The sequence below is a fragment of the Drosophila erecta genome, unplaced genomic scaffold (genome assembly GCF_003286155.1).
Source record: "Drosophila erecta strain 14021-0224.00,06,07 unplaced genomic scaffold, DereRS2 tig00000000-arrow-pilon, whole genome shotgun sequence".
Lineage (NCBI taxonomy): Eukaryota > Metazoa > Arthropoda > Insecta > Diptera > Drosophilidae > Drosophila > Drosophila erecta.
In genome coordinates this window covers 19250997-19275234 of record NW_020825194.1, presented here as the reverse complement: position 1 = coordinate 19275234, position 24238 = coordinate 19250997, and the positions used below count along the sequence as shown (strand labels likewise).

General features: G+C 44.7%; 1 protein-coding gene across 9 annotated transcripts in view; it reads right to left on the bottom strand.

Annotated features, from left to right (window-relative positions):
- Positions 1–24238, bottom strand: part of LOC6552660 (collagen alpha chain CG42342) — a 70271-nt gene that overhangs the window by 17776 nt on the left and 28257 nt on the right. For 5 of the 9 annotated variants that reach the window (XM_015154735.2, XM_026976050.1, XM_026976052.1 and 2 more), the window contains exons 3-8: positions 3734–3813; positions 3068–3175; positions 2879–2947; positions 2112–2165; positions 1814–1984; positions 1316–1421 (exon numbers count right to left, since the gene is read on the bottom strand). In XM_015154735.2, coding sequence (XP_015010221.1) covers positions 1316–1421; positions 1814–1984; positions 2112–2165; positions 2879–2947; positions 3068–3175; positions 3734–3813 — 588 coding nt within the window. The remainder of the gene's footprint in view (positions 1–1315; positions 1422–1813; positions 1985–2111; positions 2166–2878; positions 2948–3067; positions 3176–3733; positions 3814–24238) is intronic. The other 4 variants (XM_015154729.2, XM_015154736.2, XM_015154731.2 and 1 more) reach the window with 2 other exon arrangements.

The following is a 24238-nucleotide window of genomic DNA, read 5'->3' as shown; positions in this document are numbered from 1 at the left end:
TGCGAGACATAAAATAGTTGTATGTAATTTAAAATAAATTAAATAAAGACTTTATTACTGGATTCTAAAGGCAATCTGGTTAATGGACATTCAATGTTGTGTTAAGCGTAATTTGAAGTGGGCGTAATTTCGTGTCATAAAAGAGAGAATACCAGAACCAAAATTGAATTAAAATTATACTCGCCCAATAAAACCTCAGCGACGGATCATCAACACCATCAATCCGCAATCCATCAATTGGTTAAAGAAATTTCCAGTGTCATCCGGACAGCAATTTTATGGGCCATCAATCCACCTACCATATCCATCAGTCTGAGTTCGTACGATTGCTTATTTATTGGGTCCACTGAGTGCCCCTAGTAAAACAATAGTACAAGCTGTCCCACTGAGGTCGGGAACTAACCAGCCCAGTCCCAGCCCAATCCAGACCACTCCATAGCATCCAATCCCATATTGTTGAACTCCAACTCGATGGTAGTCATGCTAATGAGCCGCTAAAAGCAACATAAATGACATAAAGTTGCATCTTTACGACTGCGGCCAGTGCCACAAGTTCTCGGGGGCTACAAATTTTTACGAGAATCACTAGATTTGTATTTGATTCCCGCTCGTTTCAACTATTTGGAACGTCATGTTTTTGGGGCTATTTTCGTGAATTAAATTCGATAAAGTGCAGAAATGTGTTGGGGCCGGATCATAAAACCGAGCCGAATGGAAATTCCATTGTTGTGGTGGGCGGAATGCCCAACTCCCAACATTTCTATGCGCATTTAATTGACGTTGAAGTCCGAACTGGGCGAACAACAAAGGTCGTAAAAGTTATAGCGAAATGCAGCAGTGGAAAATGAAATTTGAAAATTTCCAAATATGGCAGAGGCATTGAATAAAATATTTAAAATATGTGTGAGGTCATAAAAAGCCGGGGAAAATGTGTGAAAAGCGAGCGATGCTGCGCTGATTTCCATTTAAGCGAGCCGACCAAAACTAAAGGCACAACTAATGGGACACCCCGCCACTCAATGACTCAATTAATCGAGGATGGGGGCATTGGGACAATACTCGTATCATCCATGTTCCATGTGACCATGCCGTGAGCTGTGAGCTGTGAGAGCATTTCCCAGTTGCGGATGACAATAAATTAGGCGACCCGCAGCCGCGTGGCCACACTTGAAAAACAAAGTCATCGAACGATCCATCGATCGATGCGCAAGCTGTGCAAGTATCTTTGTATCTAAATCTGTGTATCCGAATGCGTTAAGTGGCTGTTGGATGATGCAAGCACAAACAAACACACGAGCCATCAGCTGGCACTTACCAGGTGGTCCCGCTGGTCCCGGCGGACCCTCGATGATGCCAGTGGGGAACTCGTCACCCTTGATGGTTGTGGTTAGTCCACGATCGCCTCGATCGCCCTTGTCGCCCTGGAAAGAAGTCAGCCAGAGGGTGAGTGAGTCATTGTGGAAATTAAGTGGAAAGCCGAGAGTCAGACAGCCTTAATGCATAAATAAACGATAAATACTGCGGAAAAACCGAGACCCGCACCCAACATAACGACATCAAGAAAATGGGAAAGTCGAGAGAACAAAAGAGGACGACCCGACCCGGCAGGATGACAGCGAATCACTGGCCGTCACTTAAGCCGTCGCCGTGTTTATCCAACAGATACAAATAATGCATTAATCCTGGTGACATCTTCCTCCCCGGTATCTCGTTATTGTTATGGGTGTGTGAGTCCTTATCTGCGCCTTTTGTTTCGGTTTTCCTCTTTTCTCTCCTCTGCGTCATTTTCGGTGAATCACCGGCAAAAACTCACCTTCGTGCCAGGTGCACCGGCCACGCCGGGCGGTCCTGCGACTCCTGGCTGTCCAGCTTCGCCTTGCGGTCCTTGCGCTCCGGTTTCGCCCGGTGGTCCTCGCTCGCCCGGCACACCCGGCTGGCCAGCTTCGCCCGGAGGTCCTGGCGGACCCGGCTCGCCGGGCTCTCCCTGTGAGGACGAGGAAACATGTTTATTAGCTCAGGATCTCCCGTCGAGGTGACCGAGTGTGGGGCACGTGCAGGATATAAACTAAACATAGGACATGCTGGAACAAAGGAGGTGCGAGACAACTTACCTTCAGCTGTATGACTGTGGAAGCGGATACATTGACGCCTGCTTCTTGCAAGTCCTTACAGCGTCAACCATACCAACCAAAACAACAAGTTTTAATGTAAACATAAAAATATATTAAAAAACCAAATGGGTTGTTTAAAAACAATGGTTAATAAATCATCAAATAAGGTTAGTTTCAGCTGCTGCAAAAGCTAGATTAGCCAAATTAAAAGCAAATAATCCAAATGTAATGTTCTTAAAGGGTAACTCAAAGCTACGAAACAAATAGGATGGAAATTCCATTAAAAACTACCAAGGGATCTGTCCGAAAAGTTGCCGCTACCAAAAGAAATGAAAAGGGAAGGGAGGGAAGGGAGGGAAGGGAGAGTCTACCAAACTACGATGTTGCAACGAATTTATGGCGCAGTTTAAACAAAAGAGCCAAGGCAGCAGCACAACAGGACAACAGACAGGAGACAACTTAAAAGCATTACAAACGAGAATGAAGCGAGACAATAAACACAACTACACAACTAAGTAAAAGGACGAAAGGACGAAAGGACTACGATGACTGGACCAGAAGGACAAATCCAGAGACCGAGCGACTCAGCCAAGGACAACAAGTTGCAAATAATTTGTTGTGTGCTACGGGCTGCCATCTCTTGGCCATCTGCATTTGGCCCCTGAAAAATGGTCTTGACCATGCCAACGTCTAGAGTATAACGAAGAAAGGGGCGCCCAAGTGGCAAAGAGTTTTGCTTGATGAGTGAATATGGGTGGTGGCAATACCTTAACAGCAACTATTTCCGCATAGCCCAGCGTGCCGCCATGCAGCGTTGTCACCGATCTCTTCAGACCCTAGGAATGCAAAGCAATTTAGATCCGGTTAGACTCTATTTAATTTGTAGCCAGGAATTGCAGCAGCCTTAGCGGATTTCGAGATCTGGCAGTGGAAGTGGAGCTGCGACTCCTACTTACCTTCACGGTTTGGAAGACATCCATGCCGGGGTGGCCGACATCGCCCTTCTGACCCTTGTCCCCGGGCTTGCCCGCCGCGCCCTTTTCCCCGCTGATGCCATTCAGGCCCTGGATAACGAGAAATAGGCCATGTTAGCTTAACTTATAGTTCCATCTCCAGGCTCTACTGATACACACTTGAATGTAAGGGATTGCAACTTAATTCTCTTCATTAGAGGAGGTTCAGTGTTTTTAGTTCAGGCTTTTTGGAGGCAGATACAAATTATTTCCTAAGACTTTTAAGTGTTTCGATTATTGTGCTCTTAGGTCCGATGTTATGATGTTCAAAAAATGATGATATAAAGTATATATATTTTTGATTAGGATCAATAGCCGAGTCGAACTGGCTTTAAAATTAAGCAGTGCACAGAACAAGTCTACGAAAAATAGAAACTTTGCGTTTCCACGGTTTCGGATTTCTGTACGCGAACTTGTATTTAAACAAACTTGTATATGACGAACAAATTGGCGCGAAGGAGTTTCAGCATGAAGAACGAATATCCAAAGATCGGAATCCATTTTTAGTCGTGCACAATTTGTTTGACAGGTTGGGAATCGAGTATAAACTTGCAATTGGAAGTTCCGTGAGCACATGGACTCCACTTCCTGTTTTCAACTGCTACTTACCGGATCGCCCTTTTCGCCACTATCTCCCTTCTTGCCGCGCTTCCCTCGTTTTCCTGGTGGACCGGGCGGACCTGGAGGACCTGCAATGGAAAGTTTGGGAAGTTAGTAGTGAAAAGCAATCTTAAGGTCGCCTCATTAGTTGCCCATTGAACTTGCCGCTGACCCGCCGACCCACAGGAAACTGGATGGCGACGACCAGGACAACTAGGAGGACCAGTGGCAATCCATTGCCTTGGGTCTCTTTGCCCCTCGGAAGCCCCCATTTGCAGTTAAGCGCCACTTTTTTGGGCGTTCTTTTTTGCGCAGTTGGCGCAAATTCATTTAGCTGAAAAATGACTTTTCGCAGCATTTTGTCACGCTGCGGGCTGAGAATCTGCTGGCGTATAGCTAGTGGCGAATGGGGGGCACAAAATATTTACAACCACTTTTGGTGCTATTATTTCGGTGCTGCGAGGAAACTTTATCTACCCAAAGGACCCAAGGAGCAGCAAGGAGCAGGACAAGGCTGCAGTCGATGCTTTTCAATTATTTCGCATGCAATTTTCCATGGCATAAAACTCCGAGCCGAGGTCCTTCGTGTCTTGTAATTTTCCACTGCTGCTGCTGCTGCTGCTGCTGCTGCTGCTGCCAGTCTGTCCATGGCAATTATTTTTATTAGAGCCGACTCGCTGCACTTGTTGTTTTTTGCATCCACGGAACAGGAAATTAACACCTAAAATTCCAAGACAAAGGCACCAAATGGCTTTTATATGGTCCAATGTATCAGTCGGAAGGTGTGAAAATGTTTAATTAAATTAACAGACAACAGCGGCAGCAACAGCAGGTCGCCCACAGGAAACCCCATCCCCCCACTTTGAAGTTTTTAGAGCCGTTCCATATAATAATTGTTGTAATTAAGTAATTTCGTTTTTCTACTTCTACGCCGAAAGAGAAGAAAAGGGCCAAGAGCAGCAGGGTCTTCGAAAGGAAGCTGCCCTTAATGCAGGAAACGCCGGCAAACAATTTAAATTCATTTCGCGCTAAAATGGCGCCGCAAACTACCAAAGGCACGCGCGCCCCCTGTCGGTGGGTGGTAAAATGGGTGGGGGGGCGCTTGGGGGCGTGGCCATGCTGCAGACTATGTGAAGGTGCGAAGTGAGGCAGCCAGCATGACTCCGATACCGCTGCCGGTGCCGGTGCCTCTGATGCCCCCTCCACCAACTACCTAATCCACGGATGCTTATTTAATTAAAAAAAGATTTCTCTGTACAGGCAGCCGAGCACAGAAAGTATGGAGGCAAATAAAAAGCAAAAGAGCCCAGACTAATAGAGAATATCTACAAGAAATGTTAAGTAAATGTTTGTAGATTACCTGGTGGAAGCATTTCCAGAAATATGCATGATATTAAAACCATTACCTTTATGTAAGTTAGGAATTTTATTGCAATGAAATTAATTTCCCTATATGAAATATTTCAAAAGTTTTAATCAACTCAGTGCACTTCAGTGCACAATTTCCGCGTAAATAAATAAGATAAATAGACCATTACTTTCTGTCGAGCGTCTGGCGTAGCGTCTTATCCCAATTAATAGATCTGCCGAGAAACCCAAGAACTGCTTCGTTAAGCCATCCATGAAATTTGCCTAATCTTCGAGTTGGCCCACTGTTCTGCGTCGTCGCAAATTATGCGCTTGCAGCACTTGCCAAGTAATAAAAGCCAACCAATTAAGCGTGGCTAAGACCCGGGCCAGAAACAATGAAGGAGTAACTCTGTCCGGCGGGGAGTGCCAAAGTTGGAAGTTACACGGCTGGGGGAGGGGTGGCGATTAAAGGAGGGACTTGGGCCTCAAGTGTCGTAAGCCAAAGCCAAACGGAAAGCGTTGACGCACGAAAAAAGAATGTAAGGATCGGAAAATGGGGCGCGGCTGCGGGGGAAAATGAGTGCTGGAAAAGGGCGAGCGGAAGGCCTTTGTGAGCGAGCGGAAAAAGTTAAAATTGCTCTTAATCTAATAGCAACATAATAATCATAATCATAACATCGTTTGCCTTCACATGGGTGCCCTCTGTCTCATTCTTAACTGGGTTTCCCGGGTTTTCCGACTCTCCGCCCCGCCCTTCAATCATCGTTGCCATTAACGCCGCATTTTCCGTATTATTTTCGCGTTGGTGGCGCCATTTTGGCTTACAGTTTGTTGGCTGCTAATGGCATTTATTTGTTGTTTTTCCCCGCTCCCGTTGATACTGCCGCTTAATGCGCTAAGAAATCGTATTGTGAGCACATACAAAGATATATACTCGCTTATATATAGGCTGTCAGCCAAACTAAGTGCGCCGCCAGCTGATGAAGTTGTTAAGTCCCAACTTGTTCTTTTCCGCCCAACTTGGTGGCAGTCCTGTCGACTCCAATGTACTTTCCCGCCTCTCCTGATCCTGATGATGATGAAAATGATGATAATGGTGATACGGATGATAATGATGATACTGTTGATGGTGCAGGCAATTGAACGAACTCGCGCACACACGTGACAACGGGGTTATAAATCTATATCGATGGCATTAGTTCAAGTGCTGCATCAGCTCAGTCAGAATCAGTCAGCCACCCACTTCCGCAGTCCCCCAAAGAAAAAGGGAATTATGTCAAGTTGTGAGCGTAATAAATACTCGACTTGGCATCGTTTACGTGCGTACAACACCACGACAACACGTACAACAAACAACGGCTAAACAAGTTGGCAAACACCCCAGAGAGAAGAGAGATGGGCCAACTCAAGGATCCGGACCCCAACCTCATCCCCATGTCCCAGGACAACCAAAATGGGTCCGCACCTGATCGGGGAATTGAAGTTTCGCTGGCTGCAACATCAACTAACTTTGCCGCCACACTTGGGGCTTGTTCATTCTCCCAGAGATTCATCTAATTTGCCAACTTGCCGGAGTTTTGAAGTTCGGGACTAGAAAAACGGCAAACAGCAGGGCAAGCTGGCATTTCGGGGTTCAAAGACTTTACTCGGTTCAGTTTGTGGTCAAAGCTCAATTGATTTTTTACTGAAAGGCCAAATCTGTTGGGCTCGATTTGAATGAATGACTGATTGGGTTGGGTGGGCGTTGGAAAGGATTGAGCTAAACTGATTCACTTGGAATTTGGCCAAACGATTTTATTGAGCTGGTAGGCTGGAAACCAAACCAAAAAGTTCATTTCGTTTTCTTTTAATTTGAACTATTAATAATGCAGCAAGTTTACCTATAATAGATCTAACCCAATTTTATACGAGTATGATAAACTTTTATTTAGACTTGGATCACGCCCACTTTATTATTAATATTGCGCTGCAAAGCAGACTTTGCCTATAATCTTGAGAAACTTTTATTTATAAGCGCACCTGCTGCTCGTCTTTGAGCTGTGCGAAAAGTTTTGCGGGCTCAAATCATTTTCCTGGGCTTTAAGACAGCCACTCGGCATTTTCATTAGCTGTGCTTAAAGCGAACGCATAGGAGGGAAATTAAATTTTCATTTAAAGTAGTGCACAAAAGTGCGGAAGCAGCCAGTGCAGCTGGGCCGCAATCCAGGATCCCTGTCATCCTGTCAAGGACGTCTGTGCGCAGCGCAAAATGAACTGCCAGCCAGGAGTGAAACTTGAAATGCAAACATTGATGGCAAACTTTTAACTTTTGCCGTGACGTGTGTCGTCCTTGTGCTCGGCTGCTCGGCTGCTCGCTGGCTTGGCTCCCCGGTGTCCTTCGTACGTGCGTCAGCGACAGGCAAATGCAGGATTCAGGATTCAGGATGCAGTTTGCCGTTTGCAGTTGCAGTTTGCTGAATGCAGAATGCAGCCAAATACAAAATGGTAAGCATACTTAAAGCATTTGCTCGATGTGCTCCTTCCTGTTGCGGACATAACTGCAAAAGTTTTCCCAACCTGCCAGCCTGGCAGCCTGCCCCTATTTTCCCACCTCTTCACCCCATGCAAATGAAATTGCGTAGCCAGCAGCGATGGGTGGCAAGCAATGAAACAAAGGAAATATCGCCTGAAATATGCGAGCTGCTCAAATGCCAAAAGGCGCACCGAATGTTGTGTTCCTGGTTGTTTGTCTGCGAGTTGCCACTGGTAAATCTTTAATAAATGCGTCTTGCAGCACAGGGACAATGGCGATATGCGCATGGGAAGCCCAGGAAAATGCGGCGCTCGGGCGGCGACTTTCGTCCTGGCTCGCTATCCTCGTCCTTGTCGTCTGCTGATGCTGATATGCGATACTTTCCATGCAAAATAACTCTTCTTCCTTCGCCCTGCTCGGTTGTTGCTTTTCTGCAGCTTGTCTTCTTTGCCAGCGGTGTTGTGTTCGCAAAAGTGTCTCATGTTGTCTCAGGGACTCGGGAGCAAACACGCTCTCCTTTCTGGGCGATTCGGTTACTTCCTGGAAACCTACTGTATCCCCCAGACAACGAGAACAGCAACAAAGCAGCAAACAAAAAAAAGACGATAAGAATCCCTTGCCTGAATATGATTTGGTGATTATCAGATGGGCGAACCCGTTTGGGTTTCTCTGATTTATGCCTGCTCATTAGGAGAAAAACCTGTTCTGCATACTCGTATATACACATGTATATATATATGGTACATCAGTAAATCAACACACCGAGACAAGTTGTCCCTATCAACAGGTCAAATTGAATTTAGGTGGCCAAATTAATTGGCAATCTTCGCTGCGCACTAGAATTCAATTGCAGTGCTAACTATGAACATAACTAATTATTTCGCCCGAGTGAACACGAATGCCCCTTAATTGACTTATGTACGTCTTATGTGCAACATGCGTAACCATAACTCCGCAAATGGTCAGATCATTACAGCTGGCACATAATCAACAATGGCCAGGACCAAATTAGTGGCCCTCGGGCGCTGTCTGAAGTTCGACAAATGCATTATGACAAACTTTTATTGGCACTGCGTGTCTGCATGTCTGTGTGTGTGGGTGTGTCTGCATGTCTGTGTGTGTGTGTGAGGGGAAACGGAAACGGAGAGACGCAGGAAGAAGTTACTTGGGTCCTGGGATCCGCCCGGTTTTATTTACAGGCAAACACATTTGCACGAGGTAAATGCCTGGCGGTTTGGCAAAGAGAGAAAACCAGACAGCACACACACACTCAAACACACACGCACACGCACACAGATGACAAGTGCAAATGTTTGGCAGCTGGCTGTTTGCGGGTGTGTGTTGCCATGGCCAGAAGGCAAATGTCTGACAAATCTGTTGCATTATGGAATAGCAGCAATATGCTGCCAATCCTGTGCGATCCTGCTCTCGCATATCGATTTGTCAACGCTGTGTCCTTGCCATTATTTCCTCTCTAATTAAACGCCCTAAATTCTGATTAGTGGCAAATCCTTCGATTCCTCTGCGTGGGCTTTTCTGACGACCGCCAACACGACGTATACGTAATTAGAGTGTGTGCACGGCAACAGGTGGCTCTTATGGCGCAATTAATTAGCGCAGCCACGCCCACGAACTTACTCGCACAGCCAACCCGCCCAGCAATTACACATGTAAATGCAACGCTCGACAAATGTTTTGCGGTTTGGCCATAAATATTATAGGTAATTGCCTCCGTAGGGGCTGGCAAAAAACCCATTCTTTGGTTAATTGTAATTTGCATTCACTATCCGCGCACGGTTTTCAATTCGCTTTTGCTATCTGATTGAGTGACGGCTTCATGGCTTTGTGGTCTCGTTCGCATCTGGCTGACCCAATCCCAATTCCAATCCGAATCCGAACCTGAATCGCAATCCCAATGCCAACCCAGTCCATGGAATTCAGCAAGCTGACAAATTAGCTTCACAAATGTTTGTCATTTCACTTGCCACTGGTTTGTTGTTGCCACCAGAATATTGTTTTTTGCGGCTTATTGCTTATTGCTACTTTTTGCTGTTCAATGTTTGTTGTTTATACTTTGGTTTTTAATGCAAATTGCATAATTTATTGCAGTTCCTGCTTTGATTTATCAGCACATCGCTTTTTATTTGCTGAAAAATTAATGTTTTATTGTTATATGAATTTATGTAGAATTTTTATGATTTAAATGGCATTTTACGATGCGTAATGTGATTTTAATAGAGCAGCGGGGAATTGAATTCACTTTGATATTTATGAGCACGCAGTGTTTTTCCGAACTGCTTTTGTTAAGCGTTAATAAAATAATTCATTTTCTCTGCCGTTCGCGCTTTCATTTCCCAACCAGAGATTTGCATTTCGCTTTTCTTTGCGCCACTTGGCTTCTCCCCGCTTTGCAATTTTAATGCAATTTGATTAAACCACATTTTGAGTGGGTGTCGGGCTATAATTTGCACTGGGACAACTAGGACATCCGCCTGTCAACTTGTTTTGAATCATAGCTTTGAAATGCGAATATCTGATTAAATTTAACAGATACCAGGGACTTATCATATCTGAAGTCCTATCTCTGCCGAATCACTCGATTTGGACCGTTTCTAACATTGTGTCGCAAACTTTAAGCCATTTGATTTGATGGTAATGTTGTCACTTGTTTTCCGAGGTCCTTAAAGTCCAGTTTATTAAAACGCCTGTCTGTTGATGCGGACAGCAAGCAAAAAGAGGGAAAACCCAAAGGAAAGGCAAACAGAAATACAAGAACGGTGAAAAACACTTGTAAATCCCCCGGGGCTTTACCTTATGTTTAAGTAATTGGTAAACGGTATTTCGGTTAAGGCAAACTTGTATATGCCAACCCTTTTTTCCGGCATTTGCCATCGGTGGCCTCGAGATTTTAATGCTTTGGCTTTTTTCTGTGTGTGTGTGTATGCTTTATTTTCGCATACAAATAAATAGAAAACAAATACGGGACTAATATTAAATCCCAAGGATAATCCCTGGGAAGTTGTTGTTTTGTTATTTCTGGTCCAAAATAAGCAATGGAGTATCTGCAAAACGCAATCCAATGAAGAGAGGAAAAATCTAAAACAATTTAAAGCAAAAACCCGCCGGAAAAACGAACAGAAAAGGAGGAACGATAATCCCCTAGAAAAATACGTTGGCGGTGTGGGGCGGGCAAAGCCTTCTCAACAATAGAAAGTGTTTGGCGCTTATAAGTGAACAGTGGAAAAATGAAAATAAGAATTTCATTTCACTTTCCGCGCGTCTGACACGCTGTTGACTGATGGCTCCCCCTGGCTCCCCCCACTACGCTCCCCCACTACGCTCCTCCCACTCCGCCATCGTCCCGCCGATCGAACGGCATTAGCATATTTTCCCAGTGGCTCTTGGCTCAATGCTCCGCCACGCGGTACTTTCAATACGCTTCCAAGCAATTGCACAGTTGGATATAAAACGGCAAGACCGCGGAGGGAAATTGGAGCCGTCTTGGTGGAGCAACGCATATCTAGCTGCCAGGGACAACGGCTGAAGAACAAAGAAACAGAAGTATCTGCATGTAAATATATTCCGCGGGTAAATCAAGAAATTAATCCCTTCGGCAGCTGCGAGTATGAAAGATATTTTCTCCTCCTCGAAGGCCTCATAAACACAACAATGAATGGGCGAATCAAGCTGATGAAGAATGATATAACAACAATAATAATAATAATAATAATAATAGCGGATCTGAGTCGCTGTCCCTTCTCCAGATGAGCCATAAAAAATCACAGCACCCACGGCGACGGGCAATGACAATAAAAAATGTGACAAGTGATACAAAGTAAATACATGCGAATATGAAACAGGCAGAGGAGCAATGAATGGCAATATGTATCCGTATCTGTATGCATGGGCAGCCGTATCTGTATCGGAATCTGAATTTGTATCTGTATCCGTGCATTTTTTGTCAACCGCCTTCGAATGGTTTATTTGGTCTGGTCTGCTGCCGCCTTTTCCTGCTGCAGTTCGTGTGTGGCATTTGTACAGATTTCTGCACTGTTCTCCGCTCTGTATTTATTATTATTCAGTTTTTTTTTTTTTTTTTGGCCACCGTCGGTGGGGTAAGCCGCTTTTTATGGCCGTAATGGAATGTAACCGAGCCACTGGCACCATACAAAATGCAGCTCACATATTGCCATTGCCCGATGAGTTATGGCTTAATTGTGATGTCAGCGTCGGCGGATGAGGTGGCTGACCATCCAGCCATACAACTTGTTTGACAGTCCTGCAAATTGCAGTTCCTTTGCCCACCACCGATGCCGGTATACCCTTTATTTCAGTGCGCAAAGTGTGATGCCTCAGCAGGGACAAGCAATTTTCCCTGTATACTCGTATTCCCAAATGCATTTACATCGCAGATAAACTACCAACTGGTATTTATTACTCAGCGAAATGCTATCGTAAAACATTGTTGCTCCATATCTATTAAATATTCAAATATAGATGAAATGATATTCGAGGAATGGCAACAGCAAAACAATATTTCCGAATTATTATTAGAAGGTACCAGCACATTATTTCCACGTATATAATAAACATCTAGGGATTCAGAAGCTTTTTTCTCACTAATTCATTAAGTGCCTGCATTTCTCTCAGTGCATTAGCAAACTAGCACGTCTCGCTTCAGTAGTTACTTCTTTTGACGAGCAATACCCGACGAGTGTGCCATATTCCCAATAAATAAAAAAAGGGGGAACTCAGTCCCTCTTGCTGACACCTCAGCGCTCCACTTGGGGATACGATGGGATGAGATGAAGTGACATTTACACAATGGTTATGTTGCCGATATGCGCGATATGTTGGAGCCATCACTCATGTGACGATGTCGCCTCCGTTACGCGAGCACTGATGATATGAATGAATTATGTGGGTGGTGTAGAGTTGCAGGGATGAGCTGGGCTGCGTTGGATGTGTGGCTTGTGGGGTGCACAGGGATGGGTCTGTGTCGACATGCGTTTAACTTGCGGCAATTTTGTAACATGGAATCTGTAGACGAGCAGCTGACGATGGGCGACAATGTTGGAAACATTGTTGCAGTGGCAGTAGCAGCATTGGCCACCACAACAACAAGAGCATCAGCAGAACAGGAAGACGGGCAACCTGCAGCTGACGCTTTTGGTGGCATATGTGCCCGGCTTGCAGCCGGCTCTTGTGGCATTGTTCGTGTGGCATAATTTAAATAATTGAAAGTTTTACGCTTATGCGCATAATGCAATGCACTGGCACTGGCAACAGCTGAATATCCGGATGCCCTGATGGCTGAAGCATCCACATGCAGGTCCATCCATCCTGCATTCTGCATCCTGCATCCTGCATCCAGTATCCTGCTGCATCCGTTTGGCAGCTGTCCTGGCGCTTTAATGAGCAAATTACAGGCGAGCCACCGCCGCCCGGTTCTGCGGCATCTACATGGGAATGAAATTAACCAATTTCACTGCAAATGCAAATGAGCAGGGGCTAAAATATATCACGACTACATATATGTATATTTAAATTGTCCTTTCGCATCTGTATGCGCATCCTGCGTTGTTTAACTTTTTTGCCGTCGGCCATGTCAGACGCGAATTCAAATTAAATGATCACACTGCGCCCAGCTCAAGTTCAAATAGACAAATGCGCCGCTGCCCGGGGCACAGATACAGATACGCAGATACCCAGATACCCAGATACAGATACAGATGCGGATACCGGCAACCCTTTGTGCCACCACATCCTGCTCCCCTTTTGGCGCGTCTCTCTGTATGTGTGCGTGAATGACTGCCCCCTTTGGTACGTGAGTGCAAACTGCTTACGTTCGTATCATACAAATCATGCAGCTGCCATAAATTCTAAATTGCCAGCCATTTTAGCAGACACACAGCCCCACCAGACAAGGGAGTAGATGGATTCTCGGGCGGCGGTACAATGGCTTGGACATTGCCGCAGGTTGACTGATAAAAACGATGGCCAGGCCGCCGATGGAGCGAAACTGGGGAATGCCACAGTGGTCCTACGGCTGTTTAAACGCCAATTTATAATAATGCCCTCACATTCGCTGATAAGCATGCAAATAATTGCCACAACGAGGCAGTAAACTCGTTTTGCAATGGTCTTTATACTCTTGGAAATGGAGTTATTACGTTTCCCTCTGTCCATATTTTTAGTCAGGAGTCAGTTTGGTAAAATGTATTCTTCAGACCAAGTGCCTAATATCTTTGCCCTTTTTTAGGCACCTTACTGAACACAAAACAGTCAGCTCTGCAGTAAATTTTTAACAATAACAAAAGAAATCTAAAAGCCATTGAAGGCAAGTTTAATTTTATTGTAAGAGTAATATTTAGATTTTCTCAGCTAAACACTCTCGTCCGAACCAATGTTCCAATGAAAGTGGTTACTCGAATTGCGAAACATAATGAGACTTGACATGTTATTTGCCCATTGAACGGTCAGTGAGTGTGTGATCGAGTGTGAATGGATTGGTTGTCGATGGTTTGATGTTTTCAGTGCTGAATTCCGCAGAGCAGCAGTGATTGTGATTGCTTAAATACAGAACTCAGCCGGCCAAAATGCGGGGATATTTCGTCCTGATGGAGCCACGCCCTTGACTTGACTGCTCGTAATTTCATATGTTTCGCTACAACTGCCACAGAGCGAGTCTGTGACGGAGGAAGCCGTTTTGTAAATAAATTGAGAATGGGCCACATGCATATACATACACGTAAGCAGACACATAAACGCATTCCCAGTCTCGTATGCAAAAGTCTATTTATTCTGGAGTCAAAATATGCAGCAAAATATGCACACACAAAGTAGTAGCAGCAGCCGCAGCAGCAGCAGCTTTCTATTATTTTAACTTTTTATATTTTTCATGCGCTGCTCAGCTCCTTTTTTATGGCACACTCCGAACCCGTCGACGCCTTTGTTCCTGCTGTTGTTGCTGGACTGTCTCTGGCTTCATTATTTTTATTGGATTTTCCTCGGGCCCTCAGAAACGTGGAATATGATAATGTGGCCACTTCAAACGGGTTCAATAGAACCGTTCCGCTCCGCTCCGCTCCGTTCCGTTCCGTTCCCGGTTCCTTGGAGCATCTCGTGGCTAATCCGGGCTTTCTTGCACCCACACGAGCTCTCCACAGATTGCTAGTCATGTTGTACACACAACCAGTGCACACACACACTCTCTGGGGCTGTCATGTTGGATTGGAATGCATCTAATGGCATAGCATGGCATATTACACATACGCCCCGTGGCGCATTGTCTAATAAATACAAATTTAGACAGCATGATTTGCCAGCAGGGCTGGGCATCTCGAGTGCAATGCACTTGGCTGCGACTTGGAAACAGGGAAACATGAACCTGGGCCGCACTGGGCGACTGCACACACATACATAATGCATACCTATATTATTTATTGGCGCTCTGTGCGCGTGTGTGTGTGTGTGTGTGTGTGCGGGGGCTGACCTTTCGGCCTGCATCCTGCCAGATGGCAAGGCCCATCCGAGTGGCCCTAATGTGATGTGGCCGTGTCTAACAGGGTCATTAGGCACAAGTGCCAGTGCGCTAATTATGCGGCTCCAAGTGGCCGGTGGTAGTAGTAGTAGTAGGAGCAGGATCTGGTGCAGAAACAGGAGCAGCAGCTGCATAAATCTCCGACTGGGCCAATTATGCACTTTATGGTAGGACCGGAGCGCCATAACTGCCCGGAACACTTGCCCCACAAAGCGGGTCACATAAATCCCGACTGTGGCCACGACATGACCTCAAGCCACTGCTAGTCGCATTATGACAAGGCCTGCCAAGTCGCATAAAAAGTGCCCACAGGCCACAATGGGTTGCAGCTGAAAGATAACCGATCGCATTTGGGCCACTCCACAGACCACCAATTTGGCCAGAAAGAATAATGCTCAGCCAGCGACCGGATGACTGCAGTTGTGCAGCCTGGGAAAAGCTTGACTTGGCTGCTTTTGAATAAATTGAATTCGCCGTATGTTTTCTCAAATAAATTAGTAAAGCAATGCCAATGTTTGCATTAATTAAGTATTCATAACCTTAGTGTTTTATTATTTATGTCAAATAAATGTCACACCCAAGTGTTGGATCTTAATTGAACATCTTCTGTGTCTTTTGTACATATTTTGTATATGAATGTGTTAGTTTAATTGTTGTCTGAAAATAAAATGCATTTACCCACTGACTCAACAGTTGGAAACATATTTTCCTAACCAACGGAATTCAAGTCCTTTGACTTAAATATTTTTTTTTGGCAAATATTTCTTTGCCTTGCCTCAACAAATATTTGAAGTGTGGAATTTACTTAGCGGCTTAAGACATAAACCAAATAGTTTGTATCTCTTATTCGTTCGGAGTAAGTAAAAAGGTGAGTACCGAAATTGACTGAATCAAAAGTGAGTTAAAGAAGAAAACTGACTTGACAATTGAAGGAATTTCGTATGACACCATCCGAATTTAAACGCTGCCTGTTCCTAGGCCTCGGGTAATAATTTCTATTATTTTTGGGCCCGAGTTGCTCAGCATTTTATGTACCGCATCAACACGTTGTAAGATAAATGTGGTGCGCTGGTACTCTGACGACTGGGCCACCGTTGAGTGGCCAAATTCCAAATTAAAATTAACATTATGCAAATTTCGCCAATTGCCATTATACTCGACATTGTCGCGGGTCGCTGCCGCAGTCAAACAATCCCGACGCCCACAAAGGATCGCCGGTCCAAAGACCCAAGATGTCCTGAGGTCCTGGGGCTTCCTGCTCCCAAGTCCCCGTGGCTAGGATACGAGCTCGGCAAACTTTTTATGCAAATGAAATGTCTGCGACTGACGCGCGTGCGTTTTGTTTGCTCTAAGGCGACTGGGCGAAAAACAGCGACCCCCAAAGCAATTCGGAGCGTTTTCCGCGCTGTTTTAGTCGCCAGCAAGTGGGGGAGAACTTTGTTTTAATGAATTTTTTAGCCGCAACGCTGAGCACGCTCAATGTTTGCTTAATTAAAGCGAATGTGTGTGTGCGCGCGTGTGTGAGGAAACAGCTGCAGCTCAACCGCTGTTTATTTGCCTTTCAACATGCTGCGCTTCATCATCATTAACCAAATACTAGCGCCGCCAACAAAAGGAGCCTGCTAAATCAAAATAAATACAACTCAGACCCGCGAAGACAGCGGAAACTACGCGAAGCAGTCGGTTGATGTGGCAAACGATAAGTTCAAGATCCCCTATCATATTACGGTGGATAGCACCTTTTGATCTAAAAGATAAACATGCTTAAAGTACGGATCAAGTGCACATGTACTTGTTATTTAAAGCATGTTTACCGTAAATATACAAATTTAATAACCGTTTTGCAATGTTTTTATTCGTTTCAATAACAAGCATTTCATTTGCATTTCACCCAGCGCAATTTTCTATATTTTCATTTTCAGCAATAACTTCTGACACAACAATAAGAAAACTTTGATTAAATAGTTTTACATTATCCTCTTGGCAAATGGTTTTAAACATTTCGTTGGCACTCCAATCGGTATACAACGATAGTTTGGCTGCCAGAGAACTTCAAACTTTTACCAAGTCAGCGGGACAGTGAATATAATTTCTTTAGTCTAGGCTTCTGTATTTTTTCAGCTTTTGTTTGTTGTTGCTGCGGTGGAAGCTGGTGAAATTTATGCGCCTTGTTGTTATTATTTTTCCTGCTTCCGCTGCGCCTACCAGACAAAAAAAGAAACACAAAGTCTAGAGTAGAGTAACTACAACAATGTTGCACCACGCTGTGGCAAGGAGGAGCAGCAACAGGCCGAAAGGGTTGGGGGTGGTGTTGGTGTTGGTGGATTATGGTGGTGGTATGGTGAAGCTGGTCGGGAGGGACTTGGACCCGGAGAAGTGGTCTTCACTTGGACTCAACTAGCGCCAGAGCTCGCCAATCCCCATACTTCTGGCCCTGTTCTCGAGTGCACTCGCAGTTGTTGCCGCTGCGCTGCCGCTGAAGTTGCTGCCACTTCAGCTGGTTGTTGCTAGTGGCGCTGTGTGTTTGGGCTGCATTTAATTTGATTGCATTTTATTTACTTTTTCCATATCTAAAATAAAAGACGCTGAAAGAGGCGCCTCGACTGCCACTGCGAGTGCGAGTGCGACTGCGACTGCGACTGCGGCTGCGACTGCGGTCCATGAGTTAAATTAATTCCACTTGATACACAATTTTTATCTCGATCCCTAGTGCAGTTCGCAACATTCTGTGTGGCAGCTGGTGCATGTGGCCAGTGTTTGTTTGGTTCTGTTTTGCTCTTCGCTTGGCCCAGAAGTTGATTAAGCGCCAATTTATTAGTTATTCCATAGCAGGACTAGGCCAGCCTTTGCTTTCATCGCTGCCATGAAATATTTTTCATTTCTCGCTGGCTCTCTATTTTCATCGAGCTCCAAAAAAAGAGGCGAACGAATCTGGAGGGGAAAAACAAACAGAATTTGGCACACTCATGAATCGCTCCGCTCGAATTGTGAGTTATTCACCAGTAGTCCGCAATATATAGACAGGAATCGGGGGCGGTGAAGTCATTTGCAATGGCGCGGAAAGTTATGGGACCGCTTTGTGGGCATATATATGGCTCATATAATTCCTTGTTTCGGTTCCAATTGATTTACGACAGCAATTTGTTATTGCAGATTTTGTTGTGCCTTGGTGGGGAAAATGCCAGAAACTAATTAGTGGGAAATGCTCGCATACAGCATTTTATGATTAAAGCTGCTATTCAAGATGTAAGCATAATTAATAAGTAGCATAGGATGATGAATATAGCATGTATACTAGAAATCGGAATAGTTTTCACTCGGATGTAAGCTGATTTCTTTTAGAACTTCTCCCTTTTTGCATTTTCCAGCTTGGTTATCCAACTAAGATATTTTCCCAACGTACAGAAGATGGATGTTGTAATGCAAATTCAGTGGCAGAAGCAAATCTATTTGAGCACGTAACTTTATCTGTTTGAGCTGAAATATTTTATGGCCAACTCACACATCCACATCCACATCCACACACACACACAAACTCCTTTTTCGCTTGCGCAACGTGGTATCCGTATTTTAAACTCATTTGACTTCGACAGCCAAACAAATCTTACGGAACCAGCAAAAAATGAATACCAAACAGATTGCTTCGTATAAAAAAAGTTTCGCAAATAATTACTGCAATGGGATGGACGGAAAATCAAAGCCGGATAAATGAAAAAAAAGGGGTGAGAGTAAGCAGTTAGCAGTAGTTAATCACTGGGCAAACAAAGTAACCAGGAAGGAAGTACGGAAAGTAAGCAGAGCAGAGGAAGCCAAAGAAAAATGAGAGTTGCTTTGGGCCCTAAGATTTCCCACTGACCCTGGAGGTCACTTTTCCCGGAATGAAAGCAAAATAGAGAAGGGCTTGCAAATGTTTACTTAGCACATATCGAAAACGCAGCAGCTCAGTGCACTAATTGCATCCGAGTGGGAGAGGGACAGCGAGAGAGCGAGCGAGAGAGGGAGGCAGAGAGGGCGGTGCTGAGCCATCAATGTTTTTCGACGACCGGCGTCAAAATCAATTAAATGGTCAACAGGCGAACGGTAATTGCAGCTTACAAACTCCCATCGGTGCTGACCAACGAGATACTTTTTAGCCAGATACTATTATAAACTTATCGGAAATATAGGACGTCAAAATAGTACTCGACTTCTTCAATAATTCCCATCATTTGATTTTTAAGTAATTTATATACCATTTTACAACTATTTGAAATCAAGTCTGGTCGTTCTATCTGTGGATTATACTCGTACGTTTTAGATATAACACCAATTTGTTTGTAGATTTTCTATGCTTCCTTGAAATGGTGAAATGCTTTTTTATAAACTTGATATTACTTATTTATCGATTGGGCATCACTGGCACCCGTGCCCATTTTCTCCTGCTTACACCCACGTCATCGAAGTACAGTGAAGAACTTTGCGTTAATTGCACGCAGACCTCTTCATCCGCATTCGATGCCCGCTGCTCGCTGCCGAGTGGCCCCGTCGAATGGCAAATAAAAACAGAAATTAAACAAAGTAAATAGAAATTCATCAACGTCATCGACGACGCTTGGCCTTCGTCTCGGTCTCGGTCTCGGTCTCATTCTCAGGGCTTTACTTTCGGATGCAGCCTCAGCAGCCCCAGCAGCCGACTCATCTGACTTATCCCGCCATCCGCATCCCGCCACAATAAAATCCACAAACATTTGCCGTACTTTAAGTACGCCGACGTCGTCGCTGGTTTGTGTTATTCTTGCGCTACAATTCCCTCACGCGAAAGATGGGTGTGTGTGTTTTTTTGCGGGGCAGACATGAAAGCAAACAAAACAATTGCAGTCGGGTCAGCAGACGAGATGGATGGCTGGACAAATGGATGGCTGGATGGATGGAGAGCCGGTTGGATGGTCAGATGGATGGACTGCAGTGGGACGCCAGAGCATTCAATCCAATGCCGTTGTGGATCATTTTTAGTGTGCAATAAAAAGCAACCGCAAGTCGGTTTATGGGCACGCACAGTTACGTCCAGCGTTGATAAACTTTTTCATTTTATTTATTTAAGTAATTCCTGGACCACAGCATTCTCGACATATTTTACAAGAACGCAGCAAATAAGTGTATTATTCAAATACCTGCTATATTTAACTGATAAGAAGTGTCTTGTTTGGAAAACAAAATAGGTAATGTATATTGAAGTATGATTACTAAAAAAAAACATGAAATTATAGATTTCTCATAAACTGCATATTAGTTCAATGTTCTTCATATTTTAAAACCATTCCGTTGCAATCCGAAATCATATTAGCTACCCCACTTTTTTGCCCGCGTTTGTCTGAAGCTGATTGCAAGGCCCATTCAATTGGTTGGCAACCAAATTCATGTTCTTCTTGGCTTGTATTTTTTGGGGTCACCACCTCCACGGGCCACATGGCGCGTGGCATGCACCTCAACTTTGATGTTGCCACAGATCGGATCGCTTCGCCCCCACCTCCCACAAACTAGCTTTGATTCCGTTGTTCTTGTGTTTGTCGTTTTTCAATCGTTTGCATCCATTAATCAATTTTTGTTTTCCCCCAACCATCTGTCGATATTCCTATACTCGTGTTTCTTGCCTTTTTGCCTGCCAGCGTCTTGAGTCGCTTGAGGTCCTCTTCTCCATTATCTCGGGCCACTTTTGTATCTTTTTCAGCTTTGTGTATCTTAAGTGGACGCCAAGTAGCTCCAATCTATTCGGATCGTATCCAAGTGGTCAATGCAACGCAGCTTATCTAGTGCCGAACAGTTGCCACTTTGTTGTTTGTTGCCTCGGATGTTCTGTTTCCTCAGTCTCGAATTTTGTTGGCTGTCTATTAGCCGAATGGTATCTCAACCCCCATCATTCGCTTCCTTTGGCGCTGCGGACTTTATGCTGGGCCAGTTCCCCCGAGGGCAACAAGGACCCTTTGTCCATTCCCCCTACCTTTCCACCTCATTCCACTCCCCTCCTGCACTGAGCGAAAAATTTGTCTGAGTGCCGTTGCTGGCCATTTCGTTGTAGCCATTTAATGCGGCTAGAAGTTTTACATAGTTCATTGTTTTGTTGTTCATCAACTTTTTGTGTTGTTTCGTTATTTCCATCCAATATAGCCCGCTGGGATCAGAAAGCCAACACCACTGGCCCACATGAACGTAACTTGGCCAAAAAATTGGGAGGATTGGAATTTTATTCCAATGTTGCGTTGCCAGAAGGGAAACTACTCTATGCATACTTGTTGTATCAATGAGAGGAGTTAAATGTTGACCTACCCAAACTTTTGTTTCAACAAAAACTTACTCATTTTAGTGAGGCGTTTTAGAAGATATCACCAAGAGCAAATAACATACCTGCAAATAAAAAGGAATTATATTTTATTAGACATTGTTATGTATGTTAATTACGTTAATATACAATGGCTTCTACTTCTTAAGCTGTAGCATTTAATACAATTCATTTCAAAAAATATTTCAATTGTAAATTATTTTTTATGTATTTAAATTAAATCCTAAGTTATGTTGGCTTAAATGAAATATCATATCGACTCATAATTCGTTTTACATGTTGACCCATTGCTGGTAAGGCACAGAAAAGCCATATCTCGCCAAACTTTTGCTAATGCCTCTGCTGTTGTACATAAACCTACTTATTAATCCAAACACACTGATTACTGCGACTGCTAATTAAACTTTTGAACTCTCCACGGAGCTGTCATTGACGTGTCACCCGGGACCCCGCCTGTAGTCCGTAGTCGGTAGTCCCGGGTCCAGAATCCGGAATCCAAGCCCAGCCATCCGCATAATCAGATAAGCAATAACAAAAACAGCAGCGGGTATGAAACGAAGCGGCCACGCCCACGACCGCCTACGCCCCGGAATGAGATTCATGACAGGCATAGACAAAGTTGAAGAAGGGCAGACATCTACGGGGTTCCGGACCCCTTGGCCATAAGCAGTGGCCACTTAATTGTATAAGAAATGAGCCAAATGGTCCCACAAAACCCTGAACCGGAGGGAGGGAAACACGCCAAAGAAAACACCAATGCGGCCCTGCCCCACTTACACTTTGTCTATGGCCTGGGCGTTAATTACATTTTTATTATTTTCATTCGGTATTTGGCGCAAAGGCACGGCATTCTGCCATCTTCCATCTCCATCTCCCATCTCGAGTCTCCCCTAACCCCAAGTCGATTTCAATTCGAATTTCCCAAAATTCAGCTGAAGTGAATTAATGATGCACAGCAGCCCAAAAGTCAATTCGGGTCGTGATTGAGCTGGAGGTTGTGGCTTGTGCATTGAAGGTTAGAGAAGGTTGCTGGCTCGCCAGCCAGTGGGTGGGGGAATATCAGGATGCGGCCCCTGCAGAGACTGCTTCGACTTCATTTTTCATGCCACTGAGTGCTCCGCCTTGGGTTGCAGGTCACGTGATGCTGTTAATTGCACGCCCAAAGCCGCAGAAACCCAATGCGCTGTCTCTGCAGTTGCCAGTTTCATGGTTTCCCAGTTTCCCCGCTGCCCAGTAATTCCCGACCGTTGTCTAAGTAACTTTGCCCTAACCAGCGGCGGCTAATTGAAAAATATCTTGCATTTGCTACTAATTGAAGCTACTTCAGGTAGATCCAACTTGAGCGATTGCTTTGGGCGGAAAAAACTAAAAACTGCTCAACTGATAGGCGAAGTACACCTAATGGTAATAGAAAACTTTCACACCCAAGCCGCCTTGGAGAGCACTTGACGATCCTCACACATCTTCCATCATCATCAGCATTCATTCTCGGCACTTTCCATCATCATTATACCACAGTAGCCATATATCTTCAAGGTTACTTTTCTACAACAAAACTGGCATTCGACATTCGAAACTGGGTATAACCGGCCTATGAAAACCCAGTCGGCTCATGATTATAATTATTATTGTTGTTTGCACGTTTGCACAGGCACAAAAAAGGAGAACATAAAACCATTAGCAATTCATCTTCACAACTGCCTGCAATTAGAGGAGGCGCAACGTACTCGTATTGGGGCGGAGTTGCTGGGCTCGAGACTCGAGTTCATTGCGGTCCCTTTTGGCCCCGCACCGAGTCAAGTTGCTTAACACTTTGACAGCAATTTGCGAAATATGTTGCCGGCAATCAGCAGGGAAGTGAGAAAAGAACAACAACAGCACAGGCAGCACGAACAGGGCCAGCATGGAAGACCAAGTTTACAAGTCGCATAAACAGAGGCGCGCACAGAAGTATGCTACAAAATGGCAACGCCTTTCGTTGTGTGTGTGTGTGTGTGTGTGTGTGTGTGTGTGTGTGCTTAGTGTGGCCTGCGTATGAGTGTGTGTCTGTGTGCGCGCTTGGGCCTTTTGTGCCCAATCTTACTGACTTCCTTCCGGTCGAACAGACCCCGGCCGGGGTTTTGTTGCTTGGGCCACAAGTGTTTTTCGGTTTTTTGTCCGACTCACTTTTTGGCAATTAATTAAAGAGGCCAAAACAAAAAGGGACCTGCGGGCTGTTTTTACTCAAATGTAAAGCATGCCACTTTTGTAGCATTTTCCCCAATTCGTGTTATATCGTCGGTCTGCAGTCCGTCTGTAGTCTGTGTAAGTCTGTATGTCTGTATGTCTGGTTGTCTGGATGTCAGTCCAATTTCTGTGCTGGTTTTTCGGCCAGCTAAAAGTTATTTTTCCTCTGTCGCTTTCTTGCCCAAATAAAACCTGCAGGCGCAGCAGTTTGTTGTTTAAATACAGCAACAACAATGGCCAACAAGGCCCAAAAACGAGCAGCGGCACAACAATGACAACAGCAACAGCTACAACAACAAAGGCCACAACAATGGGCTGGCAAGTTGATATTCGTGGGGTTTTCCGGCGAACGTTTCCCCTTTCCAGCTAGGTTTCGTTTTTTATTTTACTTTTCTGCTCGCTTGCGACTTACAATTTCGTTATTTATGACCGTGTCTTGTGAATGTTGCTATTGCTGTTGACTGTCTTCATTTCTAGGTTACACTTGCAATAACAACAATAACTATGTGCAAACAAATTGCAGAGAGCAAATCAATAAGGACTACGATTTTTGCCCGCCTTTCGCCC